The sequence below is a fragment of the Pygocentrus nattereri genome, chromosome 3 (genome assembly GCF_015220715.1).
Source record: "Pygocentrus nattereri isolate fPygNat1 chromosome 3, fPygNat1.pri, whole genome shotgun sequence".
Classification (NCBI taxonomy): domain Eukaryota; kingdom Metazoa; phylum Chordata; class Actinopteri; order Characiformes; family Serrasalmidae; genus Pygocentrus; species Pygocentrus nattereri.
In genome coordinates this window covers 25,121,112-25,141,373 of record NC_051213.1, presented here as the reverse complement: position 1 = coordinate 25,141,373, position 20,262 = coordinate 25,121,112, and the positions used below count along the sequence as shown (strand labels likewise).

Here is a 20,262-nt window from a genome sequence, read left to right as displayed (position 1 = left end):
TAAGCAAAAGCTTGGCTACATTTGTAGGGCTTGTCATGACGAACAGCCTCAGACGCGCATATGATCATATGGCTTTTTTTCTGCCACTACCGGTAAGGGGGTTGGGTGGAGAGGTGGACGGGTGGATGGGGTCTGACGTGGGGGGCTCGCCCTCTAAATAAACTTTGGAGTTCAGAAAGGGGGAAAGGGACGGCAGAGAGCTGAAGTCATCAGTTATCGAACGAGAGTGTGTTTGGCTCGGTGGACAGAGCAGAAAGAGAGAGAGAGAGAGAGAGAGAGAGAGAGAGAGAGAGAGAGGGAGAGAGAGAGAGAGTTGCTCAACCGTGAGGCTTTGAGCTATCGAGATTGCGTCAGTAATATAAAAAAGCGAGGTTATAGTGCTGTTTCATACTGACTTCGTGTGAAAGTTGGAGCTGGCTGCGCGCGATGCTGCTGACGCGGGGACCTCCTCCTCCTCCTCTTCCACGCCGCGCGCCATAAAGTGGCCTTATTCACACCTGGACGCGCGGGGAATTACGCTTTTCACGCCCCTTACTACCTTCCTCGGGCTTGGCTTTCTGCGGCGCGCTATGAGACCCTTGTGCCTGTGACATGAGCAACAGTCCGATGACACCTCGGTGACGCTCGCGCTTCTGCATTTCACCCGGCATTCAGTGGCCCGCATGCGGACTGCTTTCAGGATGTTACTGCCCAACCGGCCCGGGGCTCAACGGGCCATCGGAGGCTGTCCCGAGCAGAGTCGGGGTAGGAGCGCGTGAGTGCAGCGTCGAGGACGTTGAGGATCGTTAACGAGCGAGCATCGTCCATCTTCCTCCCCATCCACCTCCCTCCCAAAAAAAGAAAAAACACCACCAAACCGAACCCCAGGTTACTATGCAATTACAACAACTGATCTCCCTTGTTCTGATCTTGCACTGGATGGAGGACGCGGACTGTCAACATCACGCCTCCAAGCACCGGCAGCACAAACGTAAGTAAGCGCGCGCGCGGCTGGATGCTTCACGCGCACCTGCGCTCGGTCTGAGCGGCGCGCGGCGCAGGCGGGCTGCCCTGCCGCTGCGGTTAGTCTCTCAAACATGAGCTTTTAAAACAAAATGCAACTTCTGCACAGGTCTGAGGCAAAGTTTGCGTCAAAGCCTTTAAACTGCGCTAAACGCGCTCCTGCCTGCTGCTTCTGGTTGGGGAATACCAGAAGCGGGTTCAAGGACGTGGTGGACTTTTAAAGGCTGCTGTGCGTCCGTAGCCAAACTCCGCGTAAAGGAGCGAGCGAGCCCACTCAGGAGACTCAGCTCAGCGCTCAAGCTAAAGCTAGAATATTCACCAGTGCTTTTGGCTTCACACCACTTCTCTTTTTGTGGAGATGTTAGTTCTATCGGACTAGAACCTAAAGAACTAAGTTCGGAGTGCTGCTCGAAGTGGATGTATTGCTGAAAACTGGACTCGATCGGTCTCCTGTGCGTAAGTGGTGCAAGTGGGCATTAAGAGTCCATTACTCACGTACAGGCTTATAGGCAGCGGGGAAGCGAGGTCTTTTCACAGGCAGCAGTGGCATTAAACAAGCAATGCCTTCACGCCGGTCGTGGTTAAGATGTTTTAGTGCTCCACTGGTCACCCCCGAGGGCGCGCTCCAATCCCTTGTTTGGGTCGCTCTCTAGTGGTCAGGACTAAATGTGGAACAGAGCGGCTTATGCGCTCGCAGCGCGTTCTGGGGCACCAGAGAGCAGTCTGCTCCGGAGCTGCGCCTTCAGCTGGAGCACGATCAGAAACAGTGAGCGAAGGAGCTGCTCGCTCTGTAGAAAAGCGAACGAAAAGTTTGTATGTGAGTTTTGAAAAGCTCTTTAACGAGAGAAAAAATAAGATTTCATACAGGCGCCGTCTCAGAGTGCGCTCCCAAACAGTTCACGACATTTCCCCAGTCGTGAACTTGCGACTTATTTTGCAGTTTAAACACAGAATGATCGTATAATATGAGAAAATGGATGAGTGGAACGATTATGACCTGAATTGAGTTAAGACGAGAAAACACTCTGCTTTAGATTGGGCCCGCAGAAAAAGAGCCCGAGAAGCCGCGTCGTTCCTGGGCGTCCTTCTGTCTTTCCCTTTTCCCCGCAGTAACGCGCTGAAGCGGTCAGTATGAGACATATGAAAGTGTAAAGCTTACTAATGAAGTCTCATGACCTGTGCCTGTTAATAATTCTGTGCCAGCGGTTGAACTGATCTGCCGTCAGGCCGCTGCCTTCTGCATATGTGGTTTGCGGTTTTATGCCCATGAGAGAGATATAATCCTCCCTCAGGAAGCTTGTTAGTTCAATTAACTCCACATTTCACATTTCTTTGGTTTTATTTCTCTTATTTGAGTTTCATGCTAGAGGAAACTGTCATTCTTACCATATGGCCACACGTTTCCTTTGATTTATGCTGATACACAGATGATGGTCATCAGAATGAAGGTGGATGTAAATAAAATAACCTACATTCTGTAGACTGGTGGCGTTGTTAGTAGACTTTCAAACAAGTCAGTGACGGAGACTGTCAGTGATGTGATATGCATGATCTGAGACTGCTAATTGAGGGAGCTGCGATCAGCTGTGACAGACAGATAGATGGGTGAATGACCACAGCCACAATATGAGTTCACAGTGAGTGACCCAGCGGGCGCCTGACCACAAACGCTTCCTGCTTCCTCACTTAGCAGGCTTGTATCTATGTGCAACTACAAACTATGACTTTTACAAGATAAAAGGTCACACTTTAGCCTGTTTGTGGACACTTGCTGATGCTATTTTCATACAATCGGAAATAGCAATGCAGAATGTACGCCACACAGACCGTATTCAGTATGAGTACTCGCTAAACTATAAATATACTAAAATGGTTTCTTTAAAGCAATGACATAGAGGAACCATTTTTTGTTCCCTGAAGAACCTTTCAGTTGTTGGAAAGATCATTTTTTTTGTAATTATGATAAATGAATACAGTTTGAATAACCTCCACAGGTGTTTTCACTTTTTCCTAGAACCATACATAGAACCATTTAGGAACCATTGTTTTTAAAAGGTTGGCGCAGTCAAATGACATGCTTTGTTGATCTTCTGAGTGAATATAATCCTCTGCGTATCATCAGAGAACACACTTCTGCTCACTTTAATGCAAAATAGCAGTTTAATTGCTGAATTTAACATATTGGGGAATATAAATCTAAAATATGGCCTGTACAAAAGTTATAGCTCATTTTAGATTTTATGTTTTACTTTTTGCAAGCAGCAATATATAAAATCTGAAGAAAAATTGCATATTTAACTTTAACTTATTTTCACTTACACAATCAACAAAACATGTGGTTTGACTGGGAGTGTTCAAACGTTTGCATACATCTATATATTGGTCAGTGAATCCACTGGACATACTATGTACCTGAGTGTCCAGAAGTTTGCAGCACTAATCTGCATCTGTATTTCCACAACTGTATTGAATACAGTGTGCTGTCCCAATCTACTCCTAATTAACTAGCTTATGTGAGTTAAATGTGCCACTTGCCATTTAACCAATATGTTAACATTTTATATGAACTCACTTCTTTTGTTTGCTTCATTTTGATTAATCATCTGTGTCTGTGTGTGGCCGCCTCATATCATTAATGTCTCAGGAAATGAACTGTGTTCTAAGATGACTCAGACCACAAGTCCCTGGGCATGGCTCAGTGCTGTGCCTTAGTTCTTGAGTCTGAAACTCTGTTATTTAATTAAGTTTTAACTGTGCCGCTAATCAAATTGATTCTGGGAATGCTCCTTTTGCGGTCACTGGGTTTGAACCGTGGCGAAACAATTCGGAGAGTTCAGATCTCAGGCGTGCTCGTGCTTTGGTTATGCAAGTAAGCCCTGAGCCTGTGGCAGCACAAGGGCAGGCAGAATTCCTCTGTGTTAAGGGTTCTGTGAATTAGACGGCCTTGGCAGGAACGCATGTGGGCAAATGGACAGCAGTTGTAAAGATTGCAGAGATATGTCAAACAGAATATCTATGATCTATTGCAATCTGGCAGCCAAAACTGAACTCAGGGAATAAGAGGAGAAAGAAAGTGCAGTTTAGTGGCATGGAATGTGAGAGCAACGAGAAAACAGGTTGAAAACACCTCTTTGCTTGGGTGGCACAGTAGGTACAAACCTTACGTTCAGGTTGGTAGCTTTAAGACTGTGATTCACATTAGGCTTAATCAGTGTGCATAAATCAGTCTCTGATGAGTGTTTTTCTCAGTTATAGGACAGAAAAAGTTCATATCTTGCTGTTTTTTCAAACTTTAAAACTCCATTAAAGGAGCAAATCCAGCTAAGCCATAAGCCATTTTTAAATTTTCTTTCTTCTTTGCTTTGTTTGGTTGTTTTGAAGTTTTCTGTCCAAAAAAACTCACATTACCTTCTATGGCAGCATCAGCTTTCTTTATTACCTAGAATGAAACAAGCTGTTTTATTATTGTGCCTTTAATGCTGATATATTTAAATGATCTCTGCTCTAACTGGCGGTCTGGACTGAATTCAGTCTGGACTGGCTCATTCTTCATAACTTCAGTTTGAATTGACAGACCTGCTATGAGCTGAAATTTGTCAGTGATCTAGGCCTTTAAAGACTGAACCAAAACGCAAGCATAGTTGCCTTGTCCACTACCTCTCCTGTATGTTGAGGCCTATGTGTTGAGGTCAGCCTCTCCTGAATTCAGAGGCATCTACCATCTCTGACCTGCAAGAAACACATGGAACCAATTGACTTCAATCAGTAGTCCTCTCTCACCCAGCCAAGGAGCACCATCCATTTTTAGGCTCAGGAATTCAGTGAGGTATTTAATGTAAATCAGTCACCTTGGCACGCCACTGTAAGTCTGCGCTATTATGCTGATGTAATCTGTGAGCACATGCTCTATTTATCGGTCTGCTGTGCTGGATGCTTGACTGACTCTTTGATGTTAGTCTTCACTCTCAAAAATGGTCACACTACAGTATGCTACCTCTCTTATAGGCCTCATGGCTACATGGAGTGTAGGACAGGATGGATGAAAACTATCCCCCTTAATTCTTTTACAAAACAACCACACTTTGGCCTGGTTTAGAGTCAGAAACAGAATCTAGTTAGTTAAACATCAAATGTTAGTAAACTTAACAAGAATTAAATGAATTTAGGTGGATGGCTCTGTACAGATTACCTTCAGGTTACGTTTAAGGTTAGAAGCAGATTTAGGGGGTTAGAAAATGAGGGTGAATATAATAGATATTTAACTGAGCAAGGTTAGCATTTCCAAAGCTTCTACAATGGGCTTGCATCTTATTCTGTAAATTACTTGAAGTTAAATGGAATCAACATTTAAGGCAATCTGAGAGCTAATCATTTATTGCAATGCAATTTTAAACATTCACAAAGGCACATTTATAAGCAAAAAATGAATCCTGGCATTAAAATGCAGAATTAGACCAGACAAAAGGTAGCAATATTGAATTTTAATAAAAAAAAATTTAAAAATCTGTAGAATCCAACATCCAGCCTGCAGGGTTGGTTTGGAATGTTTTAGAACAATACTGAGGTGTACGGATAGTATGAGAAATGTATGTTTTGCTCATATCCTGTGGCTGATCTCTGTGTCCGAAATCATATTGTCCAACATCAACAACAAAAAAAAAGCCTGACCGGCTTGCCGTGAACAGGGAATGCAGTGACTCACAGACGTAGATGACACAGGATCCGATGGAGTGAGAGTGTTTTCTTAAATATGTCATGTGGCCACGGGGAAGCTCTTACTCACTCTTTTTTGTGGCGGCTCGCTCCTGCTTATTCCCATGGTCTCACGCTGGCATGGGTTGATTTTCATTGGTATCTTTGTCACAGCAGGGCCAGTCTGTTATTGAGCTTATAGACACAACTGCTACTGTGCTGGTGTTTGCGTGCAAGCCCTGTTATGCAGCGTGTCTCTGCTGATTAGCTTCTCTGGCAGGAGAATCCACAGGCGAGGGTGCTTCCTGTCATGTTTATTATTACACTACATTATGGTCATTGTCGCAGGCTTAATTGATAGCACTGCTCTTTCTTGAGCCAAACCTGGAAACATTTAACTGTTCCCATTGCTTCTAGTTGCATTTTCAAAATGCAGAGAGAACCCATAGTCCTGCTTGTCTAGGCTTGGATTTGAAGATTTTCAAAAAAATATTGAGGTATGGATAGAAGAGTTCATTCTCTGCTCATGTTCTGGGGCTGATTTTATTAAAAGTTATATGAACAGAAGCCATTTGCATTTAATCCAAACCAGAACACAAAATATGATTAGATAACTTTTGAAGAAGTGGTTGTGGAATATGAGCACAGTGATGGCATGCTCAGCAGGATAATTACTTACGCTTGATAACAGCAGGATAACAACAGTAGGCTTGCTATCATTATGGTTTAAATAAAAAAATGAAATGAAATGAAAAATATGAAAATACATTCTGTTCTTCTGTTCTGGGAAAACACTAAATGGTAAAACTTAAGAACTATGCATATATGCACAGATGAACGAGAATCGGCCTCTGATGCATACACTACAAAAGTGATATTCTGGTGACTGTAAGCATCTTAATGAGGAATTCCATGGATTATTTGTTTTTCTACATTATTAAATCACTAAGATGTTAATAAAGTCATTCAGAGTGGTTTGTTGTGAAATGCTCTGTTCTAGAGAAACTTACCGTGTCAATTTGTTTAGATATCTGAAGAGTTTAATGCCTTTAGAACTACACCACAGATCATTATTACATGGAATCGTTGCAAATTCTCTGTCTGAGACATTGTTTTACACTAGTTTTGAGACAAAGTTTTGACCTAAAACATATTTCTACATATCTGTTCATGGTAAAAGGGTACCTGTTATCAGTATCAGAGTGTTATCAGGCAAAACTTCAGATGTACCACTGTCATTTCATTATCAACATTACATATAAAAACTCTGAAACACATGTAAGTTCACTGATCGTCTTTGGAAAAATAAGTAAAATGGTTATATTTGCACTGTAAACACCACAACTCCTGATTCCTGTCACCATGAAAACTAAGAAATCTGATCCTGAGTGATTTTATTTATATTTCAAAGATTAAATTATTCAGAAACTTTGAAAAAAATCATGGAATCCTTTTTAATTTTGCAAAATATTTAATATGTCTCATTATTTGATTGTTATAAGAATATTATGTTGGTTGGTTAGTGTAGTGGGTAACACCTCTGCCTTCTACACTGTAGACTGGGGTTCAATCCCCACCTGGGTAAAACACCCTACATTACACCAATAAGAGTGCTTGGGCAAGACTCCTAACACCTCCTTCGCCTACCTGTGTAAAATGATCAAACTGTAAGTCGCTCTGGATAAGAGCGTCAGCCAAATGACATAAATGTATTATAACATTATTTAACCTATTTCTATGAAGTGATATTATCAAGTGAGAGTATGTTACTACACTGGCAGATTCTTTGAAGTGCATTGATATAATTTCATATCATGCATAAAATGTCTATAAATAGATTCAATAGTCTATATGAAGGGTCTTTGGTCAAAATGCATTATAGACCGCATTCAAGAATTTAGAGAAATTAAAATGTGTTTCGCATTACAGATCAGCTGATACTGTTTTCAAAATATTATATCGGAAATTGTTACAATTGGATGTACAACATTTTGAAATAAAACATTTTTAAATAAAAAAATATTAGCTATACCAACCACATTTTAGATGCATTCGCTCGCCAAAATCTTACTTTTAGAACACTAGCTTTGCCAAGACTTGGAAGTAGCGCAACACGTCTTCACACTTGTCACCACACCTGTGCTAAGGCTTTTATTTTGTTTTATTTATCTGATTTGTGTTTTTAGGAGGGAGTCCAGTGTGCCCAGGAGGCTGTCTGACCTGCTCGGTTTACAATGGCTGCCTGACGTGCCTGCCCAAGCTTTTTATTCACCTGGAGAGGGACGGCATGCGGCAGATCGGCGTGTGTCTGGCTTCCTGTCCCAAAGGGTTCTTCGGAACCCGCTCTCCTGAAAAAAATGACTGCTCGAGTAAGAGCCACAACCACTTATTAATCCCATTCTATATCGCTAAAGTGTAGGAGATCTAGTTATCGTGAGTTAAGCTCTCAAACCTCAGGCTTCTTATTGTTATTAATTGTAAGCATTATTATTCAGTAACTATGATAAATTATTCAGTAAACATAATGAAGTTCATTTGTAAGTTATGTAGTTATGAAGATGAGTAATTGATGTGTGGGCTGCAGTAACTACACATTTGATGACTGATGCTAAATGAATGCTTTAGTAACTGCTGACCTAGTCATAATAAGTGGTAACCAAATCAGCTCTCCATAAATTAACAAGGAATTTTTCTTCAGTTGCACAGTAGCTCATCAGTACCCAGCAACTCACAGTAGAAAAGCCACTCTTATACAGTAACAGACATCCATACCTGAGTTCTACCACACTTATACAGTTACATAGACATCAATACCTGAGTTATATTACACTTATAAGGTAACATAGACATCCATACCTGAATTCTACCACCCTTACACAGTAACAGTGACATTCATTCTTGAGTTCTACCACACTTGTACAGTAACAGATATCCATACCTGCACATACATTTGTGAATAATTGCGCAGAGTACAGCAGCTAGGAAGTAGCAATGCTTTATCAAGTGGAATTAAATAGAAATGAAAGAAACATGTTTGGATCTAGTTGTTTTAACCCTTATTTGTTCCCTGTCTAAGTGGAGAAGCTTATTACTCAGCAATTATTATGAATTGGTAACTGTTACGTAGTAGCTATTAGAGAAATAGACATACAAGCCCATAGTTTTCATGGTTAAAAAAGTCCTCTATGACCTTCCAGAGTGTGGTTCCGAGTGTGACACCTGCTTCGACAAGAACTTCTGCACGCGCTGCAGAGCAGGCTCGTATCTACACAAGGGAAAATGCCAAGAGAGCTGCCCTGATGAGCTAGTATCCAGTGACACCAAAAGGGAATGTGTCCCTCGTGAGTACCTCCATATGTTATCAGAACATTATATGTCATGTTGCTGTAAAGCTATGGGTGAAGCAGCACCAGCTGTTGAGAAGTTTTGTTGTTGTGTGACAGCTGCGGTGTGTGTTTGTGCATTGGTCTTACAGCATGCCCGGTGGACTGTGATACCTGTCTAAACAGTGAAACCTGCACAAGGTGTATGCCAGGGTACTACCTGTTGCATGGTCAGTGCCACAGTGTGTGCCCTGAGGAATTTGAGCCCAGTGAACAGCTGATGGAGTGTGTCCCTGCAGGTTAGTGCCGCTAAGTCCTTTGTCTAAGGGCGTGTATGTACTTGGCAAAATTGGTTTGATAAAAATGAGTGCAATTGCTGTGTTAGTGCAGTTCATTAGAATAAGCAGAGGTGGACGAAGTACACAAATCATGTACTTGAGTTAATGTTGAGATACCCAAGGTAAAATATGACTCCAGTAAAAGTAGAAGTTCTTACTCTAGACCTCAACTTGAGTAAAAGTACAAAAGTATTTGCCTTCAAATGTACTTAAGTATCAAAAGTAAAAGTACTAAAAGATTAATTATGACTCTGATGTCCTGTTGTCATTTTTATAACAAGACTCGCTTTGTGAACTCATTTTAGGTGAAAATTCTCCAGTGTATCCTCCTCTCTTGGTAAACCAGTCTTTTAATAGAATGCCATTAATTAGTGATGCTGACGTCTATTAAAATGATCATAAGCACAAAACACTGAAGACACTGGCTCTGAAATCACTTTTACAAACAAAGTTTCAGTTTAAGGTTACTTTGTAAATTAGTTACAAGCTGAATAAAAACTTGCTTTAAACTCAGGTTCACAAATAAGTTTTCCTTTACTATATTGATCTGTAGGTCTCTGTTCATAAACATAAACTAACCGAAACTAATTTACTATAAAATGAAAGTGTTTGTATGAATTCAGAAAAAAAGAAACTCGCCAGTCACGACTGCATATGTGTACATATTTCTATATTGTCTATTTACACAAAGTTAGGTTAGTTCATCATTTAAGTGACGTATGTGCTCCCAAATTTTTACGCTGCTGCACTGACGTTGAACCGTGTGCTTGCAGTGGGTCGGTATGACCAACAGGTCTAAACAAGCTCAGAACAAAGTGACCACTGTGCCCTGATTGGGGTTCTTGCTTTGTGCTTCTTTTGTTTTGACATGTTACGTTTTTATACACACAGAAACCAAAAGGAACGACAGATTTCTCAAAGTGTAGTGGAGTAAAACTCAGATATTTAACTTTGAAATGTCGTGGAGTGAAAGTAAAAAGTCGCCCAAAATGGAAATACTTAAGTAAAGTACAGATACATGAAAAAACTACTTAAGTACAGTAACGAATTACATTTACTTAGTTACTGTCCACCACTGAGAATAAATAAGAACACTGCCATTCAAAACATTGGTGCACACTAAATAAGTGCACAGAGACTCATCTGAAGAGGTTGGTCTCGGTCCTTATCTGAATTAACTCTGATTTTAAATTATGCAAGCAATGCAATATGGACCAAAGATGTCTAAACAGATGTTTTCACCATAAAAACAGAAGCAATAAGTCACTTCAGACTGTATTAAAGTGGTGCAGCCTGCTTATTACTTTGGATTATCACAGGACATACATAAAACCCACAAACTCAGTTAGACCAGAGAGGTGTAGTATAAAAAGTTTGATGAATATTATCCTAGTTAATGTCACAAAATGTACATCAAAGATTTTGACCAATCTTTGTTTAGATTTGATCGTTTGACTTTTGTTTACATCTTTTGGTTTGATGTCAGAGCGAACACTAAGCAGACCAGAACTAAAATGCAACAACGTACTCTATATGACCAAAAGTGTGTGGATAATCCTCCTAATTATTGAGTTCAGGTGTTCCAGTCACCCCCATTGATAACAGATCTATAAAATCAAGTAGTCCATTGTGAAATTTCTTTCCTGCGAGATCTACCTTAGTCAGCTATTGTTGTGAAATGAAAGCATTTAGGAGCAACAACAACTCAGCTATGAAGTGGTACATGCAAACTCACAGAGCGGAGGCCGCAAGTGCTGAAATGCATAGCAAGTAAAATCGTCTGCATCACTTGCTTCATCACTTGATACAGAGTTTCAAACTGCCTCTGGACATCAGCACAAGAATTGTGCATCAGGAGCTCCATGAAATGGATTTCCATGGTTGAGCCACTGCACACAAGACGAAGATTACTATGTGCAGTGCCGAGCATTTGCTGGAGTGATGTAAACCATGCTGCCGCTGGGCTCTGAAGCAAAATGACTCTGGATTTGGCTGATGCCAGAAGAATGCTTCTTAGTAAAATGCATGGTGCCAACAGTAAAGTTTAGCAGGGATACTGGTCTGAGGCTGTTTTTCAGGGTTTGAGCTCAGCACTTTAGTTCCAGTAAAGGGTCATTTTAATTATACAGCATGCAAAGATATTTTAGACAATAATAGGCTAGGAAAACTGTGCCCCTGTGCTCAAATGTAAGTCTATAAAGACATAGTTTGATGAGTTTGGTATGTAGGAACTCCAATGGCCTGTGCAGAGCCTAGAGAGATAGAAGCCTGACCAACTGTTCTGACTGGCTTGTCTCTTTTCTCAGTACACTGTGAGGTGGGAGAGTGGAGCGAATGGGGTCCATGCTTACGGATAGGAAAACCCTGCTTCAGAGAAGAGACCCGTACCCGCAAATTTCTACAGAACCCCAGCCTTCAAGGCAAGCCCTGCCCAGCTACTTCAGAGAAGAGGGAATGCATTGGTAAAAGAAAGAGATGTGGTAAGTTTCAAGGTTTAACCCCATAAAACCTAAAACCTGCCAGCAGTCATAGGCGTCTATTCTTCACTGCTATAACGCACCCTGAGTTGTTTTAAAGCCTAATAAGAAGTCTTACCAGAATTGTTTCTAATCCCATGATGCTTCTTCTCCCTCTCCTCACCACTAATCAAGTGGTCAGTCAGTTTTTTTAAGGAAGTGTGGATAATCTGGAATCAGTGGGCAGTACATACACTTTCAGTGTAATCAGTTTTTTTTAAAAGATAGTTATTTTGCTCAGTGGTGAGTGTTGAAAGAACTGTGAGCTTGGGCCAAATGTCTAAAGCGTTTAGATTTTAAGAGAATCAACCACTTTCATACCTCAAAAAAAACAAGATTTTTTTTTTATTATATTAAAAAGGCAGAAATAGTTTCTAACCAGAACAAAACAAAAACCTGGAGAGCTTTCAATGGTTGACTTTGTTGTTAAGGCATATGTAGATGATTATGCTTTGAACATTTTTTCATTTGGACTGCAGTGCATAAGGCGTGTAATTGAGCTTAGTGATAGATAACAGACTAGCTCAGTGACCACAGCCCTCATTTACACCCTGGCTCTCTGAGTTTGCTTTAGGATCCATTTTTTAAATTGATGTATTGATAAATAATTTTATATGGGATATTTTGGTAGATTGCAAGATGTTCCTAGATAGTTGGAGAGGAGAGATAATGAAGAGTCAGTGAAGAGAGTCCTCTGTCCTCTGTGTCGGCACCCCCTCTCTGTTGCCCCCTCACTTAAGAAAAACACACAAACACATACACACACAGACTTCTTGCCTGGCGGGGTTTCCGTGGCGCATTAGTGAGTAGTAAGGAGTCGGCGTGATGTTGATCTGTTGGGGCCGCCGCTGAGGGTGCATGTTACACACTGCAGACGCGGTTATTGACCTCACCCCCCGCCTGTGATTACCCAGCTGCCCCCGCTCCTGGAACATCAACTGAGCACTAATTATCTGCCAGGCCTCTGTCCCATCCGTGTTTATGTTCTGCGTACACCAGCGGGGTCAGTGGTCCGACCCCCCGCCGGCTCTAAGTAATCCCAAGCAACCCTCTGACACTGATACATCCTCCCCCTCACACCCTTGCATACACATGCACAGCTTTGTTTTTCCTCCTGCCAGGTCTTCTGCTCTTCTTTCCCTTATTTTGTCGTTTGTTTTCCATCTGATGCTGCCTGAGCTTTTCATTATGCAGCCTGTTTAAATCTAACACCAGCGGCCGAGCCGTTCCCTTTCATTATGCATCTTTCTTTTTGCCGTAATCTAAAAGTCAGACGTTCTTCATGACGCTTCCACACGTATGCATGTGCTGTTCAAATGCTAAACACTTAAAAATGCAGGTGCTAAAATAAATGGTTCAGAGGAGTGAAGTCATAGTCATTCAGTTTATGAAGGCCTTGCTAATTAACTGATGAGCTGAATCAGGTGTGTTTAATGAGGCAGCTTGCTAAAGTCTGCAGTGTTTTGGCCCTGAGGATTGAAGCCTGACACATGTGCTGTAGAAGGACAACTTTTGGTTAGAGCTTCACTATTTCTCCCTGTAAGAAGCTATGTAGAACCTTTCTTCAACTACATCATAACAATTGCTATATGTTTTATTATTTTATTATTCTCCTCACTAATGTATTTTTTACTTTCTATGACAATATGGCATTTCTCTACAAACTTTACTTCACTTTTTTTTGTTGTTGCTAGGTTTAACATATTAGGAGAAAATAAAGCATAAAATGTGTGCCATAACTTTTACACAGGCCACATTTTATGCTTTATTTTTCCCAAAATGTTAAATTCAGTAACCGGACAGTAACTGCGCATTAAATGTGCAGAAGTGTTTTCTCTGTAGAGGATGCATCACTCATTTTCACATAGTAAATCAAAAAACATAATCTAACCAGGGACGCCCAAACTTTTGCATGTGACTGTATTATATTTTATATTTGCGTGCATATTTGACTACATTTATATTTTCCTAGAACCATATGTCAAAGCTTTTATCAGTATTGTGTATCCCCTCTTGTGGCCACAATGACCACCTCACACTGTTTTGGGGAATGCTTTACTGCATGCTAGTGTTCTTATGGTTTGTCATTACAACTGGCATAAACATACATGCATGTCTTATTCCAACAGGTATTGTCTGTTATGTCAAGTCGACATAACACAATGTGTTACCATCACTCTTTGGGTGTGAAATAAAATAGCAACTGATTTTCTACCTGTATATAACAGTGACATAATGCTGATGAAGTGACATAGCTTAAATTGTATAAATGGTAAAATGAAACTATTTGCCTACAGGCCACAGCCAGTGCTCACTACCTAATATCACACAAAAACAATATGACCTGCCACAGATGTCATGTCAACTTGACATCATAGTCAGTAAATGTAACTGTTATGATGAATTACACCTATTGGAATAAATGTTTATGAATGTTTATGTGGGTCTATGTCACTTGTAATGAAATGCTTATGATAACCATATGAACACTGCCCTACAGTAAAGTGTTCTTCTGTTTTATCTTACTTTCAAAAAGTAAAGCAGGACTCAAACTTTTTGTCTTGGGAGTAAAGTGTAATATTGGGTTTTTTTGTTTTTGCTTTTTTTTGGGCCAAGGGCACAAGAAGAAAGTAGTTAGTTTTCAAATAGAGTTTAAACATTTAGTTTGTACTGTTACACTATATTTTGTTTCTTATATGCTTCAGAAAGATATTTTGAAAGGAATACTGGAATTTAATAAGCATAATATGTTTGTTCTCTCATTGGGTGAAGGGATGGGGTTAGGATAACTTTCTTGTGGGCCAAATCAAACGTCCTCATGGGCCAAATTTGGCCTTCGGGCAACACTTTGGGCAGCTTTGATCTAAAAGTTCTTTCCAGGCATTCTTCACTGCTGTCTACAGGCTCTCCCTAATCATTGTTTTTTTCTCTCTCTCCATGTTTCCCAGCATAGTCCCTCAAGTTCTCACTGGGATTTAAATCTGATGATTGTGCTTGCCATGTTGTCACTTGAATTTCCTCCTCCTCAAACTGCTCCCTCACTTAAGGAGCAGTGTGATCTTGCATTGTCTTGTTTCTTGTTGGAGCATCCAGTCTTTTTCTGTGGCTAGAAAATAGATCCCTTCCAAAAAATGAAAACCAGTTGCTAAACATCAGTGCATCACTTTTGTGCATCAAAGCTATTATTTTTGACTGCTAGTGTGTTTACATGATCTGTGCCCAATTCAGACTTTGCATGCCCTGCATACTGCGCAAGGCCTGGTCTACCAACTCCACTGAGTTTGTGGGTTAATTTATCCTTGGAACCCCTGCCCCTTTATTTGTGCCTGCTAGGACAATCGCAGCGAAGCTTCAAAGCCTGGGGCATTCCTCCTGTGGGACACACCAGAGCCTTTAATCCCTGCCTGGCTCCTGCCAAAAGCCCCCCGGACGAAAGCACACCCAGCCCCTGCCACCTCCTCATTAATGTAATTGTGACACTCTGCGCCACATATCTAGTTTCTAGCCATCTCCAGGAACACAGTGCAGATGATCATCACTCTAGCATAGCATAAATAGCAGCCTGGGCTACAATGCTATAGGGACCCCGAGGTGATGTTGGATGACTCTGTTTTGTCTATTCTTGTAGCTTTGCTCTGTGTTAATTATATCTGGTCTTGCATGCTGTTTTTTTTGCTTTTTCTTTGCTTCTTTTCTCAATCATCCTTTTTGAAAATGATGAATAATCAATGGCAGATGATGCCTCCTTCTCCTGTGTTGAAATATTGACACTGAGCCGAGAAACAGAAGCAATTCCAAGCCAAGCTCCAGCAGTGAACTTTCTTTTAGGTTTGCAACATGTTTTTGAAGCTCGTTTGTTGATGATGAGCGCATGATGAATAGATTAATTTTCACATGGCTGGTTTTCATGTTAGATAGAGCACCTGTGAAGTCTTGTACGGGTCCAACTTTAAATGCACTCCTCCTTGGTCCCTCATACAAATCATCTAACGAGGCCTTCCATCTGTTCCAGCAGTGGTGACCAGATGCTGAAGAATGTGTTACATCTCTGAAGAAAAGTGTAATGATGTCCCATTTGGAACCAATGCATCGCTTGACAGTTTATAGAAATAGTAGATGACCTTCCAGCTTTGAAAAGGCCCCAGTAAACATATCCATAATGATCTGAAAAGCACCCTGATGGTGTTATGGCTCAGTTTGTAGGAAACGCAGAGATTATGACTAATCCACTGATCTCTAAATCGTTATGACAAAGAAAACAATGTGTGCAGAGGGGACTTCCTGTGTATAAAGAGCTGGGATGGAGAAAGGGAGGGGATGGCTGTGTGGGTGAGTGCTGGGGATGGAATGAAACTGTGTGTGTGTTTGAGCGAAGGGTTGATCTCTCGCACGAATGAAATGAGACAGCTCTCTCCTAACAATCACAACTGATTCTTGTCTGTGGGAGGTGTTGTGGAGTTTGCACGGTCGTCCTAAACTGGCCTTCGATGAGAGAGAGAGAGAGAGAGAGAGAGAGAGAGAGAGACAAGCAGTTGTATTTCCTCACTGCCGACACTCGCGCCCTTCATTATTTCTGCGCCTATTCTAAACAGCCGTGGCTGGTAGGGCCCCGTATCGCTCTGGCTGAACCCCAGGAATGTGTGGGTCAGTGTGGGCTGCAGCGGGCAGCCTGCCCTGATCCCCCCACCACCAGAGAGAACAGCGCTGATTAATAGAGTCCGAGCGGAGGGCTGAGAGGGGAGGAGGGGGGCTGTGTGTCCACCTCAGCACTTTTCCAATCCTCCACACAACAGAGCTCGGCCTTGCTCCACTCACCCACTGATAAGCCTCCGACAAGAATTGAAATTGGCTTGCTCTGAGTGTTGAGCAACAGATAAAGCAACATTAACAGAATTTTATTTTAGGGTTCTCTATTTTTGACAAAAGCAGAGAGAAAAGAGAAGCATTATTTGCCAAGTGCATTGATAAAAAGAAGAAAAAAAAACCAACCAAAAAAAAAGTGGAAATGCATGGAAATAAGTTGCTGTGCAAGATGGACATCTTGTGGTTGCGCTAAGAACAGCTGCTCTTAGAAATGTGCGTTCAGATATTTCACGTTAAATCATATTTCCCCGTCTTATATACTGCTACATATGTTCATACATGTCTCTAGATGTATTATCAGTATGAAAAGCTACTGAAAGCGTTAGGTTTACAAATTTATCAGATGTGTTTGAGTTATGGCCTGTGTGTGTTACTTTTGTAATAAAACCCATTTAGCTTTTTTATGCTACTTTTAATTGGCGCATGCTGTTCTTTATAAGTAAAGACCACAGACATGCATAGGCTCTTATGGGGCATGGAAAGACCAAGTAGCTCTACCTGAATATGTGAAGGAATAGGTATTAAACTTGCATTTTAAAACCCCATTTAAGGGAAAAGCTGGCTGTGGAAGAATCTCAGTGGCCAAAAGTGAGCAGTTTTCTAAATGATGTGGATCAAAAGAAATTCTAATGACCTAACTGAATTTAGGCGGATAAATAAGATTGTACAGCAAACGTTGAATGTGCTTGTTTAAGCATGGTATGTGATATATCGACTACAGGTAATGTTGATCATGTTTGTTTAACCTTTCAAACTTCTCAAGAGTCCAGTTCAGCTCTTTGATCACATAGCTATAACTTACAAAAACATTTCTCAGTAGTATAATAGTTACTGAATAATTCACAGCTGTTACTGTGCATAGGACTGTGCAAAAGCCTTAGGCACCTAAGCCAAAACCATTTATCTTGGCAATAAGTGTGTCTTTGCTTGTAGAGATAAAAGATAAAGGCCAGAGTCTTAAACAAGCATAATCAACTTTAGTTGTAGTACATACTGTGCAAAAGTTCAGGATTACAGGAGAAAGTGTGTTTCACCTGTATAAAAGTAACAAGAATTTATTGACTTACAAGTTACTAATATTCTTGCTAGAAGAATAAAGTTAGCAGGGAGAGTGGCTCCTGACTTCTCTGTGAACTTCATCCATCTTTAGAATTATTAGAATAGACGCAAATAAACATAAATAGAGTAAAAAGTAACAAGTACTTATATCTTGTGAGGTAATTTGAAGAATTTGTTTTCAGATGTTTCCTGGAAGCCCCCAGCCATCACATCGACTGATTCAATTCCAAAACCAGCATGCTTTATTTAACATAATGAACTATTGCTTAGCCAAAGCAGGTATGGGAGGAAACCTACAATACTATTCTTCTTCCATGAGGAGAGGTTTGGAAATGGTTAAACAAACATACAAACATAAAACCATGTATTGTACTATATTTACTTGTATTTAGTGTAATGTTAAACGCTTATTCTACAGATAAACCACTTTGTAATTCTGTTTTTTCAGGTAATTAAAACTTACAGCTAATGTTGGTGCTGCTATGATACAGTACATCACATATAGAACTGTGCAAAAGTCTTTGACATAGGAGAAAATGCTATGTTAATGCTGTTTATCTGGCAGCAACAATTTATATTTATTTGTTGGAAAAAATTCTTAACATTAAAACTAACACAAATAAACAACATATTGTAATTGTGTGTGAATGTGTTAACTATTTCTAAAGCATTATGGTTACCATGAAATATCTAGTATAATCAGGTGTGCTGGTGAGGAAATTAAACAAATATATGCTGTAGAATGCAGTGAAGTCTGCAGAGAAATCGTGAAATTTGTGTTTTTCTAACAATTTTCTTTCAGCCAATAACTTAAATTGTGTTCCATTTTACTGTATTAATGTTCATCTTTGCTCTAATGGTACATAGTTTTCATACAGTTTCATACAGACAAAATACACTTACTGCTATGTACCACAGCTAAAGTTGATTCTGCCTGTTTAAGACTCTGGGATATACAGACTATAGTTAAAGTTGATTTTACTTGTTTGTGGCGTATGTTTTATATAGGCTTTAGCTAATCTTGATTGTACTTACATTACATTTACATTTACATTTACATTTACAGCATTTAGCAGACGCTCTTAACCAGAGTGACTTACAAGAAGTGCTTTGTCAATCTAGAGAAAGTATCTTTGCTAGTTACCAATAGCTTAGAGAAAAAGACAGACCTGAGCTCAGATACTGCTAGAAACAAAAAGTCACTGTAGATACCCAGAGAAAAGGAACAGAGCTGAACACAGAACTCTGTGCCATTCAATGCAATACAATTACAATATTTGCTCTAGTCTCTGATTTATCCGTTACAGACTGTTGCTAATGTTGATTCGGCTTGTTCAAGATTGTGGGATGTCTTCTCAGACTGTAGCTGATGTTGACTATGCTTGCTTTAGTCTCCGATATGGTGACATGTCTGTTACAGCTAATGTTGATTGTGCCTCTTTTGCCAGGAAAAGACAAAGGCGCACATAAAGGAGATCGGAAGAATCGGAACAATCGAAAAGAAAAGGCAAGTGGGGAGGGCCGTCGAGAGAGGAAGAGGGAGCGAGAGCGAGAGCGGGAGAGGGAGATGGGTGACCGAGAGGACTCTGAAAACAGGAACAAAACGGAACAGCGCCGCAGACGGGCCCAGAGCAGAGACCCTGGAGCAGTATAGAGAGGAGCTGCACAGTGATCCCCTCCAATTACACACCTTTATTCCTCTCACCCCTCAGCCCCTTAACCCCTCGCTTTCGGGGGTGCTGCTGCTACCTGTATAATTTAAACGTATACTGTATATGCACAAGAGAGAGGAGGCACTGCTCAGTTGAGTGACCATGAACAGCATCGCTAAAAAGAAACCCTTCCCTCTGTCTCCCCCTCTGCCCTCAAAGGGCACCTATAGCTCCTCCTATAGCCACACAGATGGCCTGGAATGATACTGAACTCTCCGGACTGGAGCGATACCTGAAACAGACATGCAGTCTCATGACCTGTTGAGTCAAAACATATGCTGCCCTTGGTACAGCATCGTTTCATGGTTTGAATGTAGGTTTGTGTGACATTATGTAGAGTTGCTGTTGTATAAACGTCTATACATATATATATTTTTTTTGCTGAGTAAATTAAAAGATGAGCATGCTTGCTGGCGTCGTGGATATTGCCTGCCGATGAGGCTGTGACTGCATGATGGACTGGTGAAAATGGACCAGAAAAAAAGAACAGGCTGTCATTATATTTGTCATTTTACTGGATGAGGAGATGATGGTTCTCCCTGTGATGTTTTATTCATCTGTGTTCAGTGTCCTCAGAACAAACGGTAAGTTTTGCCTGTCTATAATAACAGAATCTGAGCTTTCAATTAAGCCATCTGACCAGAAATCAAAAGCACCTGTATGTCCAATAAATAATGATGTTTGTATGTCGCTGTAGTTCTTTCTGCCTCACCAAGGAATGTAAGAAAGGTTACTGGAGAATAAGAAAATGGGTAAA

The 20,262-nt window shown here is 40.8% G+C and overlaps 1 protein-coding gene across 1 annotated transcript; it reads left to right on the top strand.

Moving 5' to 3' along the window:
- Window positions 1–267: 267 nt before the first annotated feature.
- On the top strand, window positions 268–20,191 carry rspo3 (R-spondin 3). The gene is made up of 6 exons (XM_017709129.2): window positions 268–970; window positions 7,881–8,063; window positions 8,892–9,035; window positions 9,170–9,316; window positions 11,662–11,835; window positions 19,242–20,191. The coding sequence occupies exons 1-6, from the start codon at window positions 874–876 to the stop codon at window positions 19,445–19,447; spliced, it is 951 nt and encodes a 316-aa protein (XP_017564618.2). The 5' UTR covers window positions 268–873; the 3' UTR covers window positions 19,448–20,191.
- Window positions 20,192–20,262: the final 71 nt, after the last annotated feature.